This window comes from Protopterus annectens, chromosome 2.part2 (assembly GCF_019279795.1).
Source record: "Protopterus annectens isolate FY-2018-M chromosome 2.part2, PAN1.0, whole genome shotgun sequence".
Classification (NCBI taxonomy): Eukaryota; Metazoa; Chordata; order Ceratodontiformes; family Protopteridae; genus Protopterus; species Protopterus annectens.
The window spans coordinates 817588788-817611457 of NC_056730.1; the positions used below are offsets into that span (position 1 = coordinate 817588788).

A 22670-nucleotide genomic window follows, 5' to 3' on the forward strand; every position below is an offset into this window, starting at 1 on the left:
TCCTCCAATACTCCTATTCTTGCAAGCCTCCTTACCCTCTACCAAAATCCAAAAAACCTACGCTCTTCTAATAAACTTCTGATTAACACCTGCAGATCCAACAATTTGGCAGGAGACTCCCTCTTCTGCAATTCCATTGGTAAGCTTTGGAATGCTCTTCCCTCTGAACTTACAACTCTCTGCTCTCATACTCTTTTCAAAAAGAAGCTTAAGCTTCATCTCATGACTCACTGGTTATGCTCCTGTTCTATCCCTGACTAACTGCTGATTCCTCTCACCTACAACCTCCTGCTTTAACTAGCCTTCTCTTCTAACTCTGCTCAGGATGTAACTTTTTACTGAAGTCTTCACATAGATATCAACAGTTCATCTATGTTTATTGCTCTGGCCATGCCTTATACTTAAAAAAAAAAAAATATATATATATATATATATATATATATATATATATATATATATATATATATGCTCTGTTTTTGTATACAACTAATTGATACTTCTTCCTTGACTCTATTTTGCTGTATTCTTCTGTATACTTTTTCATGATTGTACTTAATTTGGTGTTTTTTATTCTGTATTGTTATTTTGTATATCATTTGTTAATGGCTTGTTGTACTCAACATGGAGCTTTTCTCCCCGGACCTCTACTGAAAATGGACATGTATCCAGCTAGACTAGCCCGGTCAACAAATGTAAAATAAATAAAATAAAATAAATGAAATAAGAAGCAAATCTAGCTGCCCATAATGAAGTCAGTTGCTGCACTGAAGTCCATCATTAAATATTTTAAATTAAAATGTGCTTATTATGAATTATTTAAAATGTCTACATTGATTTCAAAGATGATTTCATCAGACTGGCACCTATGCAATAAGATAACTGGCACACAAAGTGGTCTAAAGAAAGGATTTTTGGAGCAGCTTTTATTATTACAAGATGTTCAATTTCTAAGCAGACAAACTGCTGTGGATACTTGCATATGCAAAAATATTAGAAAATCACTGAATATATTTGTTATTAATCACAGAAATATTAGGGCATGGCTCCTCAGGTCAAGATACTCCTCTCTGCTAGTCCCCAGTACACCGCCAACTAAAATGTGCTCAAGTGTTACTCTTCAGCACTGTGCATGGGGTTGCCTTCTCCTGGTCAGAAGGCTTCAAAAATATAATGACACATAAACTTCCCATACAAGTTAACAATGCTGAATTCTGGTGAGTGTCTCGTGAAAAAAACGACCATAAATTCACTCCTCAGAATGGAGGGACTACAAGTGCAAGCAAGGAAAATATTTTAAATCCACGGATGTATAAGCCAGAGAATCCCCCCTTCTTTGGGGTACACCATCCTTGGGGTTTCTAATGCAAGTAGCAGGGGAGGGGGGACAGGCACAGCTCTTCACCTGAAGAGATGCTTTAACTATGCAATGGTGAATTTGAAACTCAACAGATTGTTCAAGTTTATCTTTCAAAGATTTAGGACCTACAGTTTCAGGTCACACATATGACAGAGAGGCATTTTTGGCAAATATTATTTCCAATAGTTTATATCATCCTAAAATTACTCCAGTCTTCATAAAGCATGATACAAATTAAATCTTTTCTGTGGAATTATGTATGACAGATTTTATAGCAATTTGTTTAACAGTACTTAAGGAAACTGAACTACCCAAAGATAACTCACAATGGCACAGGGAGAACATGCAAACTCCAGACAGTCAGGACTGGAGATCAGGACTGGACTCCAGACATATGAGGCAGATATCTTATCCACTGTGTCACTGTGATGCCCAGGTTTTATCATCCACCTTCTATGTTCAGATTTTTAGAAGCCTGATTAAATTTAGCACATTGTTCACATTTCTATATATTGTGGTTTGGGTACAAACAATAAAGCCATTGTTTGCGGTAATCTTAAGCTTCTGTGTGCCTATTACAAGCATATTTATTGATATAGTTTAGTTTGTATTAATCCCAAGAAAAATACAAATTAAAAAAAAAAAAAAATGGGTAAATCAGTGACTAAAATAATATGCAAAAATAGTAAGAAAATCCTCTACAAATAAAGCATGATGTATAAGACTCAGAAGTAATGAGAAGGTACAGTAATGCTGCTTACATGCAGGTGAGCCTCGTATCACCAACATAACTTAACAAGTGAGTGACCTACTTTGATTCCTTGTGATAAACAGCCACTGCGTTCAGAATTTCTAGCCAGCAAATTGAACAAACGAAGGTCAAGAAACCCAGATGTTATGATATAATTGTACATTGATCCTCTCTGTAAGTATAAATATTTACCAAGAGATCTGTAGATATACAATTCTTCACTGTACGTAAACAGCTCTTCAGGACCTCTAGAAGATCCAGTAATTTTGAACCAATTTACAGAGAAGGATTACAGAGCTAATAAGCAATGGCAGAGGTTTCAGCATGACTCTACTCAAAAGCTGTATATTGGGTACTGGAAAGCCAGGAAAATGAATGTGACAAATGGAAGCAGTCATACAAAAACTAACAAGATCACCTTGGAGATTACAGTTATTTGGTTTATGGTGATTAAAGTTTGGGGGAAATGTAGTGCAGAATCGATGTTTACAAGTGGGTCAGTGACTTAGATTGGAAGCAGGAAATGGTTGAATATGCCACACCACCCCCTAAAAATGCATTTTAAAGTGTTTTTGTGCATGCTTGAATATGTGTGCATGCACATGTCTGCACATGTACCTGTGCGTGTGTGTGTGCGCGCGCACGTGCATCTGTGTGTGTGTGTGTGTGTGTGTGTGTGTGTGTGTGTGTGTGTGTGTGTGTGTGTGTGTGTGTGTGTGTGTGTGTTGTAGAACTGAGTAAGTACAGAGAGTTACTGAGCGGTCCTTAGAACACTATAACTCTTTACTGTTCAGCCATGATGTTGAACCTTTTAGGCTTTGTGCACCTTCATATTCCAGAAACATTCATTTGAAATGCTTTAAATGTGATCTGCATTGACAGGTGGCACAACTTTTGTACTCTTAGGTAACCGGATGCCCAATAATCAGCAATGTATTTATTTTTACAGCAATTCAGCCATTTAAATTATAGCTTTAAAATGTATAACAATAAAGAGGCATAAAAATCTTGTCAATTCCTTAACAAGAAATTGCCACAATGTGAATGAATGTGCCTCATAGTGTAAGCCATATGTCAACCATATTCACATACAAACATGAGTAACTTTCAGAGAATATACAGGTATTGTAGAGAATCCCATAGTTCTACAGTCCACTAGAGCAAACATAAAATGAGAAGAATGAAGGGTGTAACTCAAAAGTGGTTTCTAGTGTATTACTGTCTGGTTTCAGCAACTCCTTGATCCTTCCTTTCAGTTTAACATTCTTGGTTACAATGAATGGCGCCAAAGGCCATCCTATTTCCACAAGTTAAACAGCTGTTATGAAACACTTTGTAAACAGGAAGATCATTCCAGGTTTTTGGCAGTCTCAACATCATCACATGACATGGTCTAACCAACTGGAGAATAAGTGGTACATGTTATTTTGGCAGACTTGAGGTAACATTTCCGAACTATGCACAATCAGCAATGAAAGTAGTACCGTGGGTATATCACAGCGAAGTTAAATGCTACTGTTGTTATGATCCCCAAGGGCCTAGTTATAGTCTGGGATGATTGTCATGTTACAAAAAAGAAGAAAAATCATGGTTATTACTCAGCATAAACAATGCCGAGCACAAAAATCTTGGTTTCAACTAGGAGTTTCACTTTTCAAGAGGTCCTTACTACTGTTGTGTATATTATAGCTTCTGTAACACAATTTACTGAGGTAATTAAATTGGAGGGTGAAAATTTCAAGATATGACTACCAAATTAAGTTGGCTTAACACTTTACGAAAGGAAATTGCATCTCTCGGAACATTAACACAACTTAGGGCCTTCTGAATAACTTTACTGCTGCAAAGCTAGCATAGACACAGTACGCATCCCTTGAAAAAAAACTAATGCTATGAGCAAAACAAATAAGGGTAATTAACTTGCAATGACTAACTTCAGTGAGATGGCCATGTTTATTTAATGCTAGAGCTATAACTGATGAAATAGTGATGGCCGATAGGACAGCACCAACAAAAGCATAAACAGTGAAAGCATAGTACAAAATTACTAAGGATTCACACCCTGGATAAGGGTTTCCTCAGTGAAGGCACAATACAAAATTACTAAGGATTCACACCCTGGATTAGGGTTTCCTCATTGAAGGCATAGTACAAAATTACTAAGGATTCACACCCTGGATAAGGGTTTCCTCAGTGAAGGCATAGTACAAAATTACTAAGGATTCACCTCAGTGAAGGCATAGTACAAAATTACTAAGGATTCACACCCTGGATAAGGGTTTCCTCAGTGAAGGCATAGTACAAAATTACTAAGGATTCACACCCTCGATAAGGGTTTCTCATTGAAGGCATAGTACAAAATTACTAAGGATTCACACCCTGGATAAGGGTTTCCTCAGTGAAGGCATAGTACAAAATTACTAAGGATTCACGCCCTGGATAAGGGTTTCCTCAGTGAAGGCATAGTACAAAATTACTAAGGATTCACGCCCTGGATAAGGGTTTCCTCAGTGAAGGCATAGTACAAAATTACTAAGGATTCACGCCCTGGATAAGGGTTTCCTCAGTGAAGGCATAGTACAAAATTACTAAGGATTCACACCCTGGATAAGGGTTTCCTCAGTGAAGGCATAGTACAAAATTACTAAGGATTCACACCCTGGATAAGGGTTTCTTCAGTGAAGGCATAGTACAAAATTACTAAGGATTCACACCCTGGATAAGGGTTTCCTCAGTGAAGGCATAGTACAAAATCACTAAGGATTCACACCCTGGATAAGGGTTTCCTATGTTAACAGGACATTCTTCCTACTGCACTGGAGATTACAAAATATATCCAAGGCTTCAGTCATAGGTTCATAGGTTCACAGGTTGGTACTAGGCTAGCGGTCCTAGGACCTATACAAGCCTAGCCATAACAACTCCTTGGACCCTTGTCTAGCAGGGTGACTGACGTGATCCCCAGGGTGAATTTCCTGTCTCCCATCGAATCATCAAGGTAATAAGGTTCATCACAAACTCCTGCAATGGGCTTACCAGAAAGAAAAGCCTTAAAAAGAAAAGCCAAATTCATTACCAAAGAAGTGTTGCTGACCTAAAGTTCTAAGACAGTTAGTTTAAGAGCACTTTCACTGCCAGTATTATAAACATACCAAAACTAGATGGAAAGTATGCCCATACACACTACATATGTGAAAATCAGTATGCTCCTTTGTCCCCCAATTGTAATATACTCAGTACAAAAGCTACACAGATTTTCAAGTGAGAAGAATATTCTTTGTAGTGATATTTTCACATACAGTTGCCGTATGATTCCATGATTAGGTAGCAAAATGTTGTCTTACACTCAGTGGGACAAAAAAATGGCTTTTGTTTTTTTTGACCTTACTAGTAGTCAGTGCTGCCCTTGGGACTTCTAAAATGTAGCTATGAAATCTTGAATTCTGGTAACTGGTCATACTAGAAATTGCTGGCTGACAATTTCTGGACAAAAATCATCTTAGCTGTAGTAAACATATTTTAGAAGCCATGTCTATATATCATGTTGCCTCTTTTAAAATTGTGGGAAAAGGGCACTAATAAGTGAGTATTAGTGATGCTATTAAATACCTCAACACAATCAAATTTTTCATCATGGCATTTTATGAAAGGCCATTTAAGCATAATTCTACATGTACCTTAATGGTTTAAACACAAAGGCTTTTAACAGATGTCATAAACAGGACAGTACAGAATGTTTTAAGCATATAACACCCTCCTTTCAGAATACTGGCAAGGGAAGTATTTATGCTTTCCACAAAAATGTTTTTTTACCTTACCTAAGGGCGAGCAACTTGACTTTCTGGTGAGCTATCTACCATTTATGCCTTTTCTTCAAGCAATCTTCAGTCAAAGAAATCAGTACTTGAACTGACTCATGTCTATTCCTGTATCTCTTAAGGACAATAACTAGTCAATGCAGCTCAACTTAGTAAATTTAAACAACAAGGAAAATTATCTGAGCATCTTATAAAGAATATGCTTCATGTCCTCTGACATTAAGAAGCATTGTTATCAATTTATTAGGTCAGTTATTTTGGTTAAAAATGTAATCAAATTGATGTTTTATGACAGAAATGACATATCAAACTGTTGTAGAAGTACTTTAATTGTGCCTTTGTTGTAGTTTAGTGTTTATTATTGTTATTTTTTCTTTTGGGCTATTTGAATACTAGGTGAGATAATTATAATGAATGAATATCCTGGTCATAGTCAGGATCTATAAGTGTATTTTTTATATTTTTGTTTAAAACAAGGAGCTGAGTGGCTGTCAGGTGATGAAAACTTAAGTTAACCATGCAGATTCTTCATTGTAAGAGTTAATGTTTGTTTATTCTATGAAAAATAAACATATCTTAAAAAAGCTCTTATTTTCCAGTGCTTAACACTAAAGAAAGGACAGCACACCACCAGTAAGAACTCTATGCTGCACAATAAACACAATTCAATGCAACATGGGCAGAATTTCTAATTGTGTAACCTTATGCATTACATAAAAATGTGAAGTGTACACCCATGCAATGACTTCAAGTTTGAAAAAAAATGGGATGCTCAGCTTAACATAGAAACAATTAGCATATACAAACAAAGCTCTACAGTAAGGATAGCAATTCTGTGCAACTGTCAGATGAACAGCAACCTTACACATAACATAAAATGACCTGTGACTTAACATAGTGGCAGCAGTATAGGTCAATATCTATCAGTGCTCAGAGTTGGCTCTGACACACACAGCACTTTCTTATAAGGGCCCAGCAATACGGTTACAACTATAATACATCCAACAGTGTTTTCTCTGGAAAAAGGAATAGAGACAGTCTCCTCATCCATACTCAAGAATTTTCTTGAAGAATACTATGGTATTATTATGGATAAGATAACTGAATCTGGGCTTAAATAATCAATAAATTGTTTCTCTGTTCTCAGAATGGGCAGCCTTTAAATTATCTTTGGTTCCCTACTTCAGTCTTTAACATCTATCATATATGCAGCAAAATATGTGATTAAGCAGTTTATTAGATAAATTAATGAATCACAGTAAATGTTAATAAATATATTACTACAAAGAATACACACTACTCAGATTACAGAATTAACAATAGCAATGCAGAAAAAAGTCTTGTCTACTTTATAGACAGAACATTTGTTTATATGTTAATCAAGATGGGTATTCTCTTCTTTACTGTCAAAAGAAATAAATAAAAATAAATAAACTATATAAGTAAATCAAATGTTCATATGATACCTAAAAAGAAGTGGAGCATTTTCCCATCTTCCAGTTGATAGCAGGACTTGTTATCCCATCATGAGAACTGTTCCAGATAAGAATACCAACAGTTTCTAATAAACAAATTTCTAAACATTGTACCCTAGCAGATTTTATTGTTACTGGCATTTCTGTAACAGATGTCATTGTCCCACTACTCAAGAATAAAGCTCTTATATGAAATTTCATACCCAGCTCACTTCATCTCTTTGAAAACTTTTCAGCTTAATCACATTTCCAATTTACTTTCTAAAAATAGTTTTTTTCTGCCGCTAAAACAATTCTAATGCTTAAGCCCAAATAATGATCACATTTATTAATACAGATTATAATATTTCACATATTTGTGCATTGTTAGATAATAATTGTCTTAATATCTATTTAAAAAGCCTCACTGATCATTTTCAGTTTGGTTTTATTCCTGGTAAAAACATCAACACTGCAATCAAATAATCCAAGCAACAGTATTGTTTGTCCAACTCCTACATCTTTGTTCAGTACTGATGTAGATTTGCTTTGGTTAGCTGCTTATAAAACACAGTAAGATCAACTGAGCTTATAATTGTGATGTCTTACACATTCATAACTTCCATTTAATGTATTAAATCACAGTACAGCCCCTTTTTGTCGTATGCCTTTATTTCTATTACTGGATTAATTTCACATATGAAGGAACAACACTTTAGGCTCAGGAAGGTGTGTGTGTGTGTGTGTGTGTGTGTGTGTGTGTGTGTGTGTGTGTGTGTGTGTGTGTGTGTGTGTGTGTGTGTGTGTGTATATATATATATATATATATATATATATATATATATATATATATATCCATTTTTAGATGAAATTATATATATATATATATATATATATATATATATATATATATATATGTATATACATGTATATATGAGGGTATTAGTAAATCTCAAATTGAAGAATCATCAACATTCAGTCAACATCTTCAACTCAAAATTTACTTCAATAAAAATAAATAAATAAAATAATCAAAACTCAAAAGATTGGAAAAGGAAAACAAATACTCCCCTTTTGCAATCCGTTAACTTAAAAAAAATAGCCTAACAATACCACCAGACAATCTTTGTCTGATTAATGGTACTATTGAGGAAAGGGTTTTTCATATCATAATGTGTAGGGCTGGGTTTATGGGCAGGGTTAGGTAAGTACACATGATTAAGGTGGGTGGGAGCTTTTAGGCTAGAAATCTAGTATAACTCCTCTTATTTCACCTGTCCAAAAATCTCCTTTCTCAAGTATTAGTTAAAGTATATTTAGAAATAGAATATACACTGGGACACTCAAACACTGTAGGAAAATTCAAAGTAGTAGAATCAGCTTCTACATTAAAATAAAAATAAGGGCCTTATTATTCAAATTTGTACAGCAAATCTGCCAATCTATAGGCTGGCATCTGTATATTAGTTTTTTTTTAATTTATTCTGTAAGTCTTAGAATGCTTTAAGAATAAACAGAACTCTCCTCACAGATTCTGGAACTTTAAGCATCTGTGAAAGTTTTCTGTTAGAGAAACAAACTTTGAAACACTCCAGTTCAAATTTTGTCCAAAAATATCATTGATTTTGGTAAGTTGACAGGAATAGCCAAAAACCATTCGGGTGAATATTTATGATCCAAATGATAATATGAAGGCAAAATTGATGAACTTTAATGCTTCACTCATTCTAATTAGATGATAAAGAAAAAGGGCTCCCGCTCATTCTTGACTCCTGTGTAACCTCTTCCAGGTATCAATGCATATGTTGAATATTCATGTCTGAATACTGACCTGTATACATCTCCATAATCTATCAACACTGGCTTTAAACCTTCTTGAAAGAAGCAGAAAGTATTTTCTTTGCTAAGCATTTGTTGTGTATATTCCTTAACAGGGAGGCTAAGAAAGAATTGCTTCTGGATTGGTAAGACACAACAGTAGAGGACTGTATGACTTCAGGCCCCTCCGCCAAAACACTGACATCTCAGGCTTCTTCATTTATTTGTTTGTTTATTTTATTTATTTGTTTATTTATTTATTTATTTATTCACATTTGTTTACTAGGAAAGTCCAACTGGGTACAGGTGCCCTTTTCAGTGGAGGTCTGGGGAGAAAAGCTCCAAGGTATCACATTTAATACAATCAGTATTTGCAATAAAAAAAAATTATAACGCAGTGTCAGTGAATACATAGTATAATAGTTTAATACAATTTGTATTGATATTCCCTAACAGTAAATTTACATGCCTTGTACTGAGACTTTACAAAGAGAAGACTGGATAGGTAGGGGTAATTTAAGAAATACAATAGCATGCGGTATTAGAGGAAATAAGCACCTTTGACTGCTAATAGAAAAGTAGTGATGGAATAGTAATTTAGTTGTGCTAATCAGAAATGGGTATAGTAGTTTAAGAAGTACAATAAAGTGAGGTATTAGAAGGAATAAGCAGGTTAAGTGATTTAGTGCTTTAAAGGGAGGTATAAGAAATGTGATGAAGGGTGTTAGGGAGGTACGTCCCAGATGAGGAGTGGGGACAAAGCCAGGAGGCAGTGAGGAAGTCTTTTAGTAATGGTTTGAAAAGCTGAAGGTGTGATACCTGATTGATAGAGGAATTTCATTCCAAATTCTAGCTACACTATTGAAATAGAGACTGCTGTCTGGGGGGGGGGGGGGCAATGTCTGGTTCAGTACCAAGGAAGATACCTTTTTGATTTTAAATGTAAGCATTGACATCAGTTGAGGCTTCCAAAGCACACATAAAACTGACTTCTCTTCTTTTACTCTGAGAACTGTACCAACCAGATGTACCAACCTCAGAAGTTGTACACAATGGAGAAGAAAGCCCATAATCAATGGATTACTTTTCCAGTACAATGTATTAGTTTTTTCTTGATATACTCTGCTCTTTCCTCTATCAACTTTTCAACATTCTCTGACGTTATAGATTCAACCAAATATTTATTTCCTTTTTTATCTCCAGCAACACAAATCTTTTCTCAGCAAAGTTCCACAGCCTTTTGTTTTCAAAGTTTGTCAGTCAATGAATAACACATTCTTACATAGAAGATAAAAATAAAAATGAGCCACTAAAAATGAATACAAATAGAACTATGCCATTATACTTCTTAACAGTTGAGTGGGAGATGTGCTGAATTCAAAACAGAAAGCACTGAAGAGAATGTGCATCACCTTGGAAAGGTAAGGGAGTCATGTGTATACCAGCGTGAATGCTGCATTGGTTCTTATAGGGAAGAAAGCCAGTACCTTTGGAAATTTGGGACAGGAAATGGCAATATTAGGTGTGATACAACCCATATATTATGGTGTGGTGACCCCTAACTGGGAAAAGCCGAAAGAAACAAACAAACATTTATTCTTGCAGTAACTCTGCTTGACTGTTGCTTACGTGACAGAAATTTAAATAAGATATATAATATAATCTAAAGGTATCTGAACAAGATACAAACAAAATAATCAAAACAAAATGATTTTAACAATTGGGTTGTTTTCTTTGGTGTAACTAGCATTGAAATATGACTGGAAAAATAGTGAAAAACAGAATGTTCTTTAACATTGATACACTGCTTTCTTCACTATAAATATCATGGCAGCATTCATGCTAGAATGGAATACAATGAATTGGCTGCAGCTTAATTGTTCACACTGACAGAAGAAGAGTAGGGCACAGAATCTTTCTGAAAGAAAGTAGTTTTGTAAAACGTTGGCTCATTTCTAATCAGGTACCACTCAGGACTACAGCATATATGAAAATGGAGAGATAAAAGAATACACACGCACACACACGTTTATATACTTGCTGTGCAACCAAAGAAGCTTATGTTACAACTCTCTGCATTAGCACTGACCAAAAAGAAATCTGGTCTCACTGAATTAAAAATAAACTGTTGAGTCTCTTATCTGTTTTTTTACTGTCTTTGGTTAACTACACCCACAGAGCTGTACAAGTAATGGTGAACTATCCTCTTTGGCTTTCTATGACATTGGTACTCACAAATACCAGACACCTATGTCCAGGAGCTTAATGTTACAGGACGGTATTGGATGGTGTTGCCTGCTTACCTGTGCTGGTGCCAGCACCAGTTGTAAGGTCCCCACCCAAAAGGCCACCTAAGAGGAAAAGAAGATGATCAAAGAAGAATGGAAGATAAAAGTATATTCCAGACTGAAACTGTATTCAAAGTTAATATCCATGCAAGTGAATAAAAAGAAAAAAAGGGAAAACCCAGCCACAGTTCTAAACAATTAACACATTTTGTTAGTTAATTGCATGCTAATGCCAGACAAACAGAATTCTGGCTGACCAAGCCTCACTGCCCACATTTTGTCAATCTAGAATTTGTTAGCTGATGCTTCAGTCCAGGAAAAATAACATCTTTAAAATATATCTGGAAGCAGTTTGCACACTATCATTTCCCACAGACCACATTTTGTTTCACCCTTCTAATCTGCAGCAAATTGCACCAGACAGCCTACAGTAATCACTCCAAACAAATTATGGGTGTAAGGCGACAAACAGAGCTAGACTTAAACCTTAACATATACTTTTTACTGTGAAATTAGTGTATATGTATGAGTGTGTATACCCTCACACCCTAGTCCCCGGAGCTGATGCTAACATCTTAACTCATGGACTGTTATGTGCTTTGCAAGGCACATAAAGCAGTGTAGCTTCATGTAGCAGTGCATACATCATGAGCACGAAGACCTTACTAGTGCTCACTGCACAAATTCTATCAGACCTCATGATAAGGAATGGGGAATGACAAGCACACAAAAACCTGGGCCTTTTTGTACAATGAATTCTGCAGTTTCTCAGAGTTATATACATAATACTGGGCAAGTTGGCCAGTGCAAAATGTAATATTCCTGCAAATAAGATCCTGGAAGGATGCATAACTCTAAAATGACAAACGGCAACAGTGCAGCCTTATAGTGTTCTTTTCAAAAGTGTAATATCTACAGTACCTTGCACAGATAACAGGTTAGAACAACTGGCTCCTTCTAAATGACTTGTGGTTTAATACTGACAGTATATTATAAGAGAAATATTTCATGGCTTTAAAGTAGCATGAGTGCAGTGCTACCATTGACACACACACACAGTAGTTCCCAAGGATCTAATCAACAAACCTCAAGGCAATGCAGGCCATTACATACCCCCATTCTGAATGTTTATATCTTGTGGCAGCCATCTGCTGGCCAACACTGCTGACAGCTGCGAAATCAGTGTCACTGTGTCATGACAGTTAGGAACCAGACTTCATAAAGTTGATAGCAGCCTATACACATAGCCTCCAACAAGCAAAATGCCCTGATGCTTAGGCTCACTTTGCTTTATTGTAAATCTGTTTCTTAGTACAACAGCATAGCCAACACTGCTTTGCCGTTTCACTGACTATCTAATAGTTACAGCTTTGCTAGACTATTAGATATTTACAAGACATGCAGTACATATTATTGCACAACTGAATAAAAGAGCACCCTGACAATGTAGCAAGAGGTAATATTTCGCTGGTATCATGGTTATACCACAGGAAAACTACCCAATAATATCTGTGCAAATCAGATGGTGTCAAGGGATGTAATGCATGTCATTGCATAAAAGAATTAACTGAAAAGCATTGCACACTTCTCAGGTATGGTAAAAACTGTAGTAGCAGAGGAAGCAAAGTACTGTTAAAAGTAAGAAACGTGATCACAATCATGTAAATAGGAGGTTCACAAATGAGAAAAAGATGTTAACCTACCTATGAACCCAATAATGCCCAACAGTGTGAATATTATATGGTAATTAATGCATTCCCAGGAGTGTTGTGAGGCACAGCATTGCAGGTGGACAACCTTATCAGCTCTGGAAGGTATTAGTTCCCCTGAAAACCCTCCCCCTAGAGGGTATTATTGCATTTAGAAAATGGATTGCTACACTGTTTTATATTTGTTTTTGTAGAATACTTTCTGTGCATAATATTTGAAGCTTGCTGTAGCATATGGTATTGCTGTTGGAGGAAGTATCTTGCATCCAAAATATAAGCAATGTAAGTATTCAATGTCTACATACTCACACGTAGACAGAGATGTACACAAAGACACTTACAGGCAGGCACGCAGACAGACAGACACACACACACACACACACATACGCACACACACACATACATACACACACATATATTCAAAAGCACAGACTCACACACATACATATGGAGACAAACACAGACACATTCACAAACACACACACAGGTTCCCAGCAGTTAAAAGACACTTTTTATAGAATACACCTCAGATATTCTATTATGATTAAATGAATGAAAAAAAAATCACAGAATGCAAGAAACTAGAATCCTCTCATTCCTCTTAACAGTCCCTGATTTTGCCACATACTTATAATGCCAGACATAAGAATTTCATACTTCTTACTGTTACGTTATGTGCTACATGATTGCCTGTTGCAGTCAAAAGTAGATGGCATGTGCTATTACTGTCTCGCTCTTGATAATGATTTCTCTCTGTCTCTCTCTCTCTCCCCCTCACACACACATATTTCAGAAAGAAAGATACCATGAGCACACTGTGGTAACCTGGCTGATATCATATGATGTAGATCACAGAGACTTAGATGTGTAGAAATATTGACATAGTATGGATATGTCAGGAAAACTGATGCATTGTAAAACTGAGCAGTAATGAACATAGCAATCAGGGCACAAGTGAATAGATAGTACTATGAGTGGTCATATAAAATGGCACCCTGAATGCAGGCTGTATGATAGATGTGATGCATGTTTATACTGACAGGCTGCATGTATGTCACACAGGACCAGCTAGAAGCCCCACACAAAGGTTATACAGCAAAGCTCTAACTGGTTTTATGTTATAAATGGAAAGAAAAGGAGGCTGTGTGATAGACAGCTAGAAAAGGGTAATTTCAACCATGAGAACACACAGAAGGAGCATTTAATCGAAACTGTTCTGTGTTGTTTTATTCTTTACATCATAGTCCAAAAATTCCAATGTGTGTGTGTGTGTGTGTGTGTGTGTGTGTGTGTGTGTGTGTGTATATATATATATATATATGTATATATATATACTTCATATACATATATATATCTACACACACACACACACACACACACACACACACATATATATATATATATATATATATATATATATATATATATATATATACACACATACACGCATACACATATTGGACTTTTTGGACTATGATGGAAAAAATAAAAAAAGAGTGGCACAGTGAATAGCACTGTCGCTTCACAGTGAGAAGTTTACATTTGATTCTTTGCTGGGGTGCCTTCTGTGTGGATTGTGTTCACTTGGCTTTCCTCCAGGTGCTCTGGTTTCCACCTACATTTCAAAAACATGCAGTGGGTAGATTGGATACTCTAAACTGGCCACAGGTATGAGTGTGTGGTGTGGAAGAACTGCTGCAGCAGGGCTAGCCACCTGCTGGTGAGAACTTTGCTATATATGAGAGCCATTCTAGAGAGACTGTTCCTCTTCTACCTCCCAAATGTAGTAAGCTAGTGTAATCTACCCATATAGTAAGGCTACTGCAGCAATGATCAATTTGATGAACATAGTGCAGTTCTGGAAGAAAACTTACGATAACAGCAGATGTTTGAATGATCACTGCTGCAGCAGCGGCTCCATTGCTCCATCCCCCTAATTTCTTGGGAGTGTTTTTTATGCCAGGGTGTGAACACTTACTTTTTTTGTTGCTCCTCACATTGTCCTTTCAGGGTTTAGCCTCCCTCTCTCTGTTGACATGAAAGCTATGAAGTTCTTGGCGGCCAAATCTGTGTTTTTAGTCAGCTCCGCTCAAGGTGACTGACAGTTTGGGTGCACGGCAGGAGCCCCGATGCTCTGGTTGCTGGCTAGCTGTTATACCCTTGCTAGGATATGACCCATACAGCTAAGGCTGCTGCAGCACTAACCCTTTGGTCATCTACTCTTATGGTAAGTTTATTTACACAACTGCACTTTTTGTTTTTCATTTTTTTTCAAGTTAACACTTTTCGACAAAAGTTAAAGCAGCATGACTTCTTCTTGGATGTCTCAATGTAATGTAGGGAAACCACATGACCAAGTTTAGCTGCTGATGTCACTAGGAAGCCTTAATATCATCAATGCATTCTTTACGTTTCTCCTGTGTAGCTGTTTTTGCTTCCATTTGAATTTGTTCTACTAGAACTGCAAAGCTCCTAGATTCTTGAAACTGGCAGGTGCTGGGTCACAAACCTGCCTCTTTTTTTTTCTGTGATACTAATTTTTTAGCAATAATTTACCATTACTTGTGTTTTCCCTGTATACACTACAGCAAGGATATAATGATTCAGACAATAGTAGATCAAAATCGATTTTATAGACTAAATACAACTCTTCATTAACTTGTAAGAGACTGAAAACAACAAGAGCAATTTTAGATTATCTTCATAATTGCATACCTTTACGTCTCTTAATCTTATGGTAAAATAACTTTGCACTTTGTCTCTATTTGGATGATATGTTCCATTAAATGGGAATAAATAGATACATTATACTCTGTTATCAGTATGACCAGCAACTAGTAGAGAGGAAGAGGAAGTCTCTGGTGACTAGTTAATAATCCCTTACAGCACTATATATGCTATAATGTCTTACAGCACTATATATGCTACAATAAATTATCTTCTTACTGCAGTGAATAAATTTTTGTTACAAATGGGACTTAAACTATGAATGTGCCAAGGTGTTTAGTTTTATCTGCCATTTTATTACTAGAATCTCAGTTGGGTATGTATTTCCAACCCTTTTCTGTCAAATAGTACCATGGCACAACTGTATTCAGGCTGTTCAACTACGGTAAGTGAAACAGAACTTAGACCAAGTCCATCAGTAAAATCATTCTAAATCCAAGGTTAGACACATCAGTTTACTTGGTTACCTATTTAGAGTCCAGTTTAATGTCTATTAAGTAAATACAGTTCAGTAATGACCCAATAATACATCACATCACTATTGGTTACATTTGACTGAAAACATTTTGAATCTTTGTTTTTTTAGAGTGCAGATAGCTGTATGCCCAGCTCACTAATTTCTTTGTATGATAATCACTCCAATTAATCTGAAATAGCAGGCTTGACTTGTGCAAAAATCTGACAATAACAGAATTTTGCCAACAGGGAAAAACTAAAGAACAGAAGTTGCTTGCATTTAATTGAAGTAAGAACGCCAGTACTGCAGTGCTCCTTCCCTTTTAGTTTCCATTTCTGTTTTTTTTTTCCTTCAATGTCGGTTCCATTATTATTTTTTAAGTAACAATTACTTATTAACACCCTCCTTTGTCTTTATGTTTATGTCCTTTAAAAAAAATTTTGGAGTGGAAGTTAATTTATTAGATATTTTTGAAGCTTCATCTTCACAGTTCTACCACCCGTTTAGCCAAGCTGTAGCTCCATCATCACCGATTAACGACAAAAAGAAAACGATGAAGAAAGCTAACATACTCATCCACTCCTTGAAAAGTTGCACACTGGTGAGATATACAACTTTAACAATCTGTGAAAAAAATCACTATCCGCCAACATGCTAAAGACTTTTAATACAAGTTTGACATCCAGCAAAGCAGGAATTAAGAAATAAACGCTCTTTTCCAATCTCAGATTTCCAATGCCGCAGCAAAGCAGGTTGCCTCTCTGATTATGTTACTATCACTGAAGAAGCATGTTACACTAAATGAGTACCATCCATGTTAACAAGCCATGAGTTGAGCAACACTTCAGTAATTCTCCACCGATGCATGCAAGTGCAATTTTTCTAAACTCACATGCACTGCACATATTAACAGATAAGAACAAGCAATCTGCTAAATTTAATAGAGTATTTAAGTAAGTAACAAGAGGTTATTAACAAATGCAACACTGCACAAAACAAGGTGCATAAATATAATGATAATGTCACCACTTAAAAGGTTTAGACAATTAAATCCATTGCCCCTTATCCCTCACATCCAAAACTGGCTAGTGACAAGTCCATGTGCTTTTAAAGCCTGAAATTCTCAGACTCTGTAATCTGTGGGGAAGGGGAGAAGATCACATGCCCACTATTGGTTTTATATCAAAATTCTTTCTTTAATTTCCATTGCATTTGTCTCCTTATTCATCTTATGCCATCTAATTCTACTTACAAGCAAAGTAAAGCTACAGTCCATTTCTAAGATAAAGTACCTATGCATGACTATTATATTCCTCATTTGCTTATTCTTGTCTAAAAATAGACACTAAAACATTCTTCCAAACATTTATGATATGCAACTTAATCACAGTGCCAGCTCTACTGCATTCTCTAAAACATAACTGCTTATTTATAATTTTAGATGGGCATATATTCCAAGCCACTGCCTTGCTGCAGTTAAGACATTGCTACTGTCCTGTGCAGCAGCATTATGGCCTTCTATTTCCTGATGGTGATACCCCTCTCTATGGACTAATTCACTTTACTGAAAACAGTTTCAGTGAATATAGTTTTGTTGCACAAAATACAACAAGCAGTACACACTAAAATATTTTAGCAAAAAACAAACCAAGAGCTTCATGTCAGAGTGCAAAGCCAACTTGAGTCTTGTGAAGGTGGCCGTCACCCTGTGCCACTTATAGAATATAACCAACTCTAAGACTTTTATATATTCAAGGAAATGAGAAATCTGACAGTTTTGCAGTGTCTAGTCACTGCGCAGACAGACAAACAGACAGACTTGCATACAGTCATCCTCTCTTTGCTTTTTCATTTTTTTCTACCTAAGAGCACTTTGTCTCCTAACCTTAATCCCTAAGTAAACTCAAGGTCTCCAAAGGTTGTCTGGACATAACAGATTTAGAAGCCCAAGCAATATTCTACCTAATCATCTTTATAGTATAATGTTTACTGTTGTAGACCACATTCTCCCTCTAAGGTTCTAGAAACTCTTTCTTCTACAGACAACTCGTGAAAGTTTCTGCATCCTTCATATAAACTGTATCTTCCTTCTGAACAGTTACCCTTTTCCTTGTTAATAAAGTCTGAAAAGTCAATCACAGTATGTTAAATTTGCTGTTATCCTCCTTTATATGAACACTGATCTCCCCCTTTCAGACTTATTATTCATCTCTCTTTGAGTCTCTTTTTTCATCAAACAATGTGTGCAAGTCTTTATCAATTGCATAGAGTGGTACTAAGTTGCAGAGTTCATTATATGCTTTCCTTTCCATAAATAACTTCACAGTCTCCATTATTTACTGTAGTCTTGCCCAAATCAAAAGTAGCCTTTCATTTACAAATGTTTATGTTATGCATATGATAAAAGTGACGATAAACTAATAATACAAAAGTTTTCTTAATTAATAAAACGTGCCATTTCAGAAAAGACATGATTTTCCATGCTTTAAGGGCAAGGAATCATACCTGTGTTTCCTGCACTTGGAGGCCGATGTGTCACACCTGGAGACATACTATTTCTCTGTAGTGATGGGTGGGCCAAAGGTAGTAGATTGTGGTTTGCCAGTGAGCTGCCTGGGTTACCATATACCAGGCTGTTGGGGTTGGTCACAGGGATAGAAACTGGCATCTCATAGTTAGGTGGTGGAACACCCTGCACAAGTCAGACGAGAAAAAAAAGAAAACACAATAACAGACTAAAGCAACAACTTGGCTTTGCAGTTTTATTTACTTATATAGTTATTTATTTAGTCTGCTTATTTTAAAACAGGTTGAAAACAAGTAAACTACCACTCCTACCCCCCCATACACATATACAACAGCTTATAAGCTCTGATTCAGTATCTGTATAAAAATTGAACCAAGTGAGTGAATGAAAATTCTAAGAAACCATCCAAGACATATTAATAAAGAAATGGTTGGCTATGGACTGACTAAATTTTAAGCATTATTTATTTTAGTAGTTCTTACACTGTACCATATTAAAATGTTCTTTGCAATTCATAACTTTAAAAAAGCTGGGTAAGATCCATGTAAAAGGCAAGCCAAACATGTTACTACATATTACAATTTCAACTATTCTACTGATCCCTTCTGGGAAAAAGCAGTGTTTGTCTGGCCTTAATGTGACAGCTGGTGCCTGACAAAAGGAATATATTAACCTAGAAGAATACAAGGATGAAATAGGTTAATTAACGTAAATAACCGTTGGTATAAAATTCAAATACAACACAAATACAACTTACTCTATAGGACTGGGATAACAGTTATAACAATGAAATGGAATAAAAACGAATTTATAAAAAATACAGATAACTTTAGGTGACCACTCATGGGAATAGCTATTCTCAATCAAATCCATACTAAACAAAAGTGTTAAAATCTACATAAGTGAAAACACTGAAAAAAATACAAGCTATTTTGCTCTACAAGTTCTTTACACAAGATACTGTCTGTTAACTTCAAAGACTGACTTCCATCCTACAAGTCTAGCATGTTATAGTTAATAATAACAGGTTAAGATCTGAGAATAACATCATTCCTCATGTTTCAAGTTTACACTGTTTCAAGCATCTCACTCCTGCAACAGACAACGATTCACAAATCAGTTAACCAGTTTTTGCCTAAAAAAATAAGTATCTTTTTGTAGGAAAAAGCGAAAAGTAATGGATATAAACTGGAACAAACAATAAAGGTCAAATTGTATAGTACAGGTAATCCTTTATGTTCCCAAGCATTACAACTTATATTTCTCTGAGAGAAGTTGTTCCTTTAAGCCTATTTCACAGAAATAATAAGTTTCCCTGGAAGAGGAGGGTAAACATCAGTGTTGTCCCAGCAGTCTAAAAATATAAGGTCTGAGGCAGCATAAACTTCTTTATTGTAACTTAATTTATTTATGACAAACCATTAGGCACAAATGCGTATTTTTCAGGGGTGACCTAGCAGCACTCTCGGGTCATGTGACTTGCCACTGCCATATACTAGGCAAAATAAGACCGAGGGAATCAAACCCAAGATGAAATTCATTAACAGAACAGATCATTACCTCAATGTTCTATGGAAACTGCTGCACATTACCCTTTAACCCATTTTTATTCTAGGTTAGCCCATGAAGGAATCTTCTAATCTTTACAAAGAAAAAAATAAAGGTGGACTCCAATCTTGACCATAATGTTTACTCTTTAAAGTGAGCAAATGCAGTATCCCAGATGCATAGACTTTGACTATTTAATAACAGGGGAATATTTTGTACTGTAAGTTGCCATTCTAATAAGCTGACATTAACAGATCTTTCTCAGATTCTTAATGGTAGAATAATTTTATAATTATTGCCACATTTGATAAACCACATAAATGCCCACAGAAAACATGGCCTTTATAAAATGAAGCTGCCCTTTAATAATAAAGCAGACAAAAAGATGTTTCTTTCATGTGGCAGTGACTGTGTTTCCCCTCAGCTAAACATGAAATCTTATTTGACTGTTAGCTGTGTGTAGCTGCTACTTTGTTTTCTCATCTGTCCTACTGGTTTGCAACAGCTTGGTGTTTCAGCTTGAAACAAGCCTTCATTTTTCAGCATCTGCCACAGAAAGCAACTGGTTACCAAAAGCCTTCATCAGTGGTCAGAAGGGTTAGGCAATGTAAAATGAATATGCCAAAGCTTTGCTTTTTTGCGTGTTTGTATGCATGTGTATCGGGGGCTTTCAATAGGCTGTCATTTGCATGGTGCCATTCTTCCTGTGTGAAATGACAGTGTTCTGCTCTGTAAAGAAGGACATTCAGTAAGTCAGGAGTACAAGACTGAAATCTGAATAGCAATTAACTGAAGACAAAAACAATTCCTTTTTCTAAACTTGATACTTTGCATTTCTTTAAAAAATCTGATCATTTTCAAAAGGAAATTAGTCTAAAACCTGCACTATAAGAATTATGTATTCATATAGTTTTACAAAATGGCATATATCACATCTGCTGTGTCATTTTGTTATCGAACAAGTAATGGCATTTGGAATGAAAACTGGCAACTGCAGATCAGCACAGATTTCTATCTACATTTTCTACATTAAAAAAAAAAACTGCCAATCTTTTAAGCATCATGAACCTAATCATGAATCCAAACTGAGAATGAATGAAACAGGAGTTCAAAAGAACCAGCAGCTGAATTATTTTCACTCACTTTTTAAAATGCATAACAGTGGCAAACTAAGATGAAATGATGTTTCAGCAAGACTGCAATCCATGCACTCAGAAAAGCTCAAGCAGAAGTTATTTCTCTTAAGTATCTGGCACGGTTCTTGGATATCAGTTAGAGCTTGCTGGTTTTGTTATAATCATTGGTAACTTATAGGTAAAGCACATGAATTTCTAATAGCTAAGCATTTTTATAATTACATTTGAATGTGTATGTGACTGGATGTGAGTGCGCACTCTCTCACACATAGGTATGTGTACATGAATGACAGATCACTTCAGCATGCAAACATGTTTGCACTGCATTACCAGGCTCACATGCAGACTACCTTCCTCTATTAAGCGGTTAGTTTTAACTTATGAGTGCAGCTATCTATCTAAAGTGTTCAGTTTAATTGACTAATTTGAAAAAAATATATATTTACTTTTAAATGATCGGTAGCAAAAAGATGCAAAACATAAACCATGTTTTCACTCTCAGCAGCCCAGGTGAATTATGGTTTTGTGTTATTGTCTGTAAAATCATTAACAAGGTCATTATGAATTCATCATAATGTGGACATTCTCCCATGTACTAAGTATCTTAAATGTTTTCTGTACACATTTTGAAGAACTACAAGTGAAACAAAACCCAGTTCTTAATGCAAAATCTTTGTCTACAATACTTTCATCAAACCTTTTGAATTATTTCATCAATGTCAGATTACTGACCTATGTTAATATTTTACTTAATCTACTACTACCAAATTCAGAATTACTAGATTAATAATTACTGCATTTCCTGTTACCATGGCATCATAAGTGGCTGTTACAATAGGTGCTATGAAGTTATAAAAGGTATTTTAACAAACTCCCGAAAACAGACTACGATTCTTTTTTATATAAAAGGTGTTTTAACAAGTGTCTATTACGTTGTATAAATAACTAAAATGTGCCAATTATATCATGATAAACATTCAAAGCATGATAAAATGAATTTCCATTTATGTAAGTATTGTTATGTGTACCCTTTATTAAATGTTTATCTAAGTAACAAATGACCTTATTCATTTTGTTTCT

At 35.7% G+C, this 22670-nt stretch overlaps 1 protein-coding gene across 17 annotated transcripts in view; it reads right to left on the bottom strand.

Annotated features, from left to right (window-relative positions):
- MEF2C (myocyte enhancer factor 2C) overlaps positions 1-22670 on the bottom strand; it is a 797870-nt gene that overhangs the window by 81951 nt on the left and 693249 nt on the right. For 15 of the 17 annotated variants that reach the window (XM_044064162.1, XM_044064167.1, XM_044064168.1 and 12 more), the window contains 2 exons: positions 18885-19071; positions 11502-11549 (listed from right to left, as the gene is read on the bottom strand). In XM_044064162.1, coding sequence (XP_043920097.1) covers positions 11502-11549; positions 18885-19071 — 235 coding nt within the window. The remainder of the gene's footprint in view (positions 1-11501; positions 11550-18884; positions 19072-22670) is intronic. The other 2 variants (XM_044064170.1, XM_044064176.1) reach the window with 1 other exon arrangement.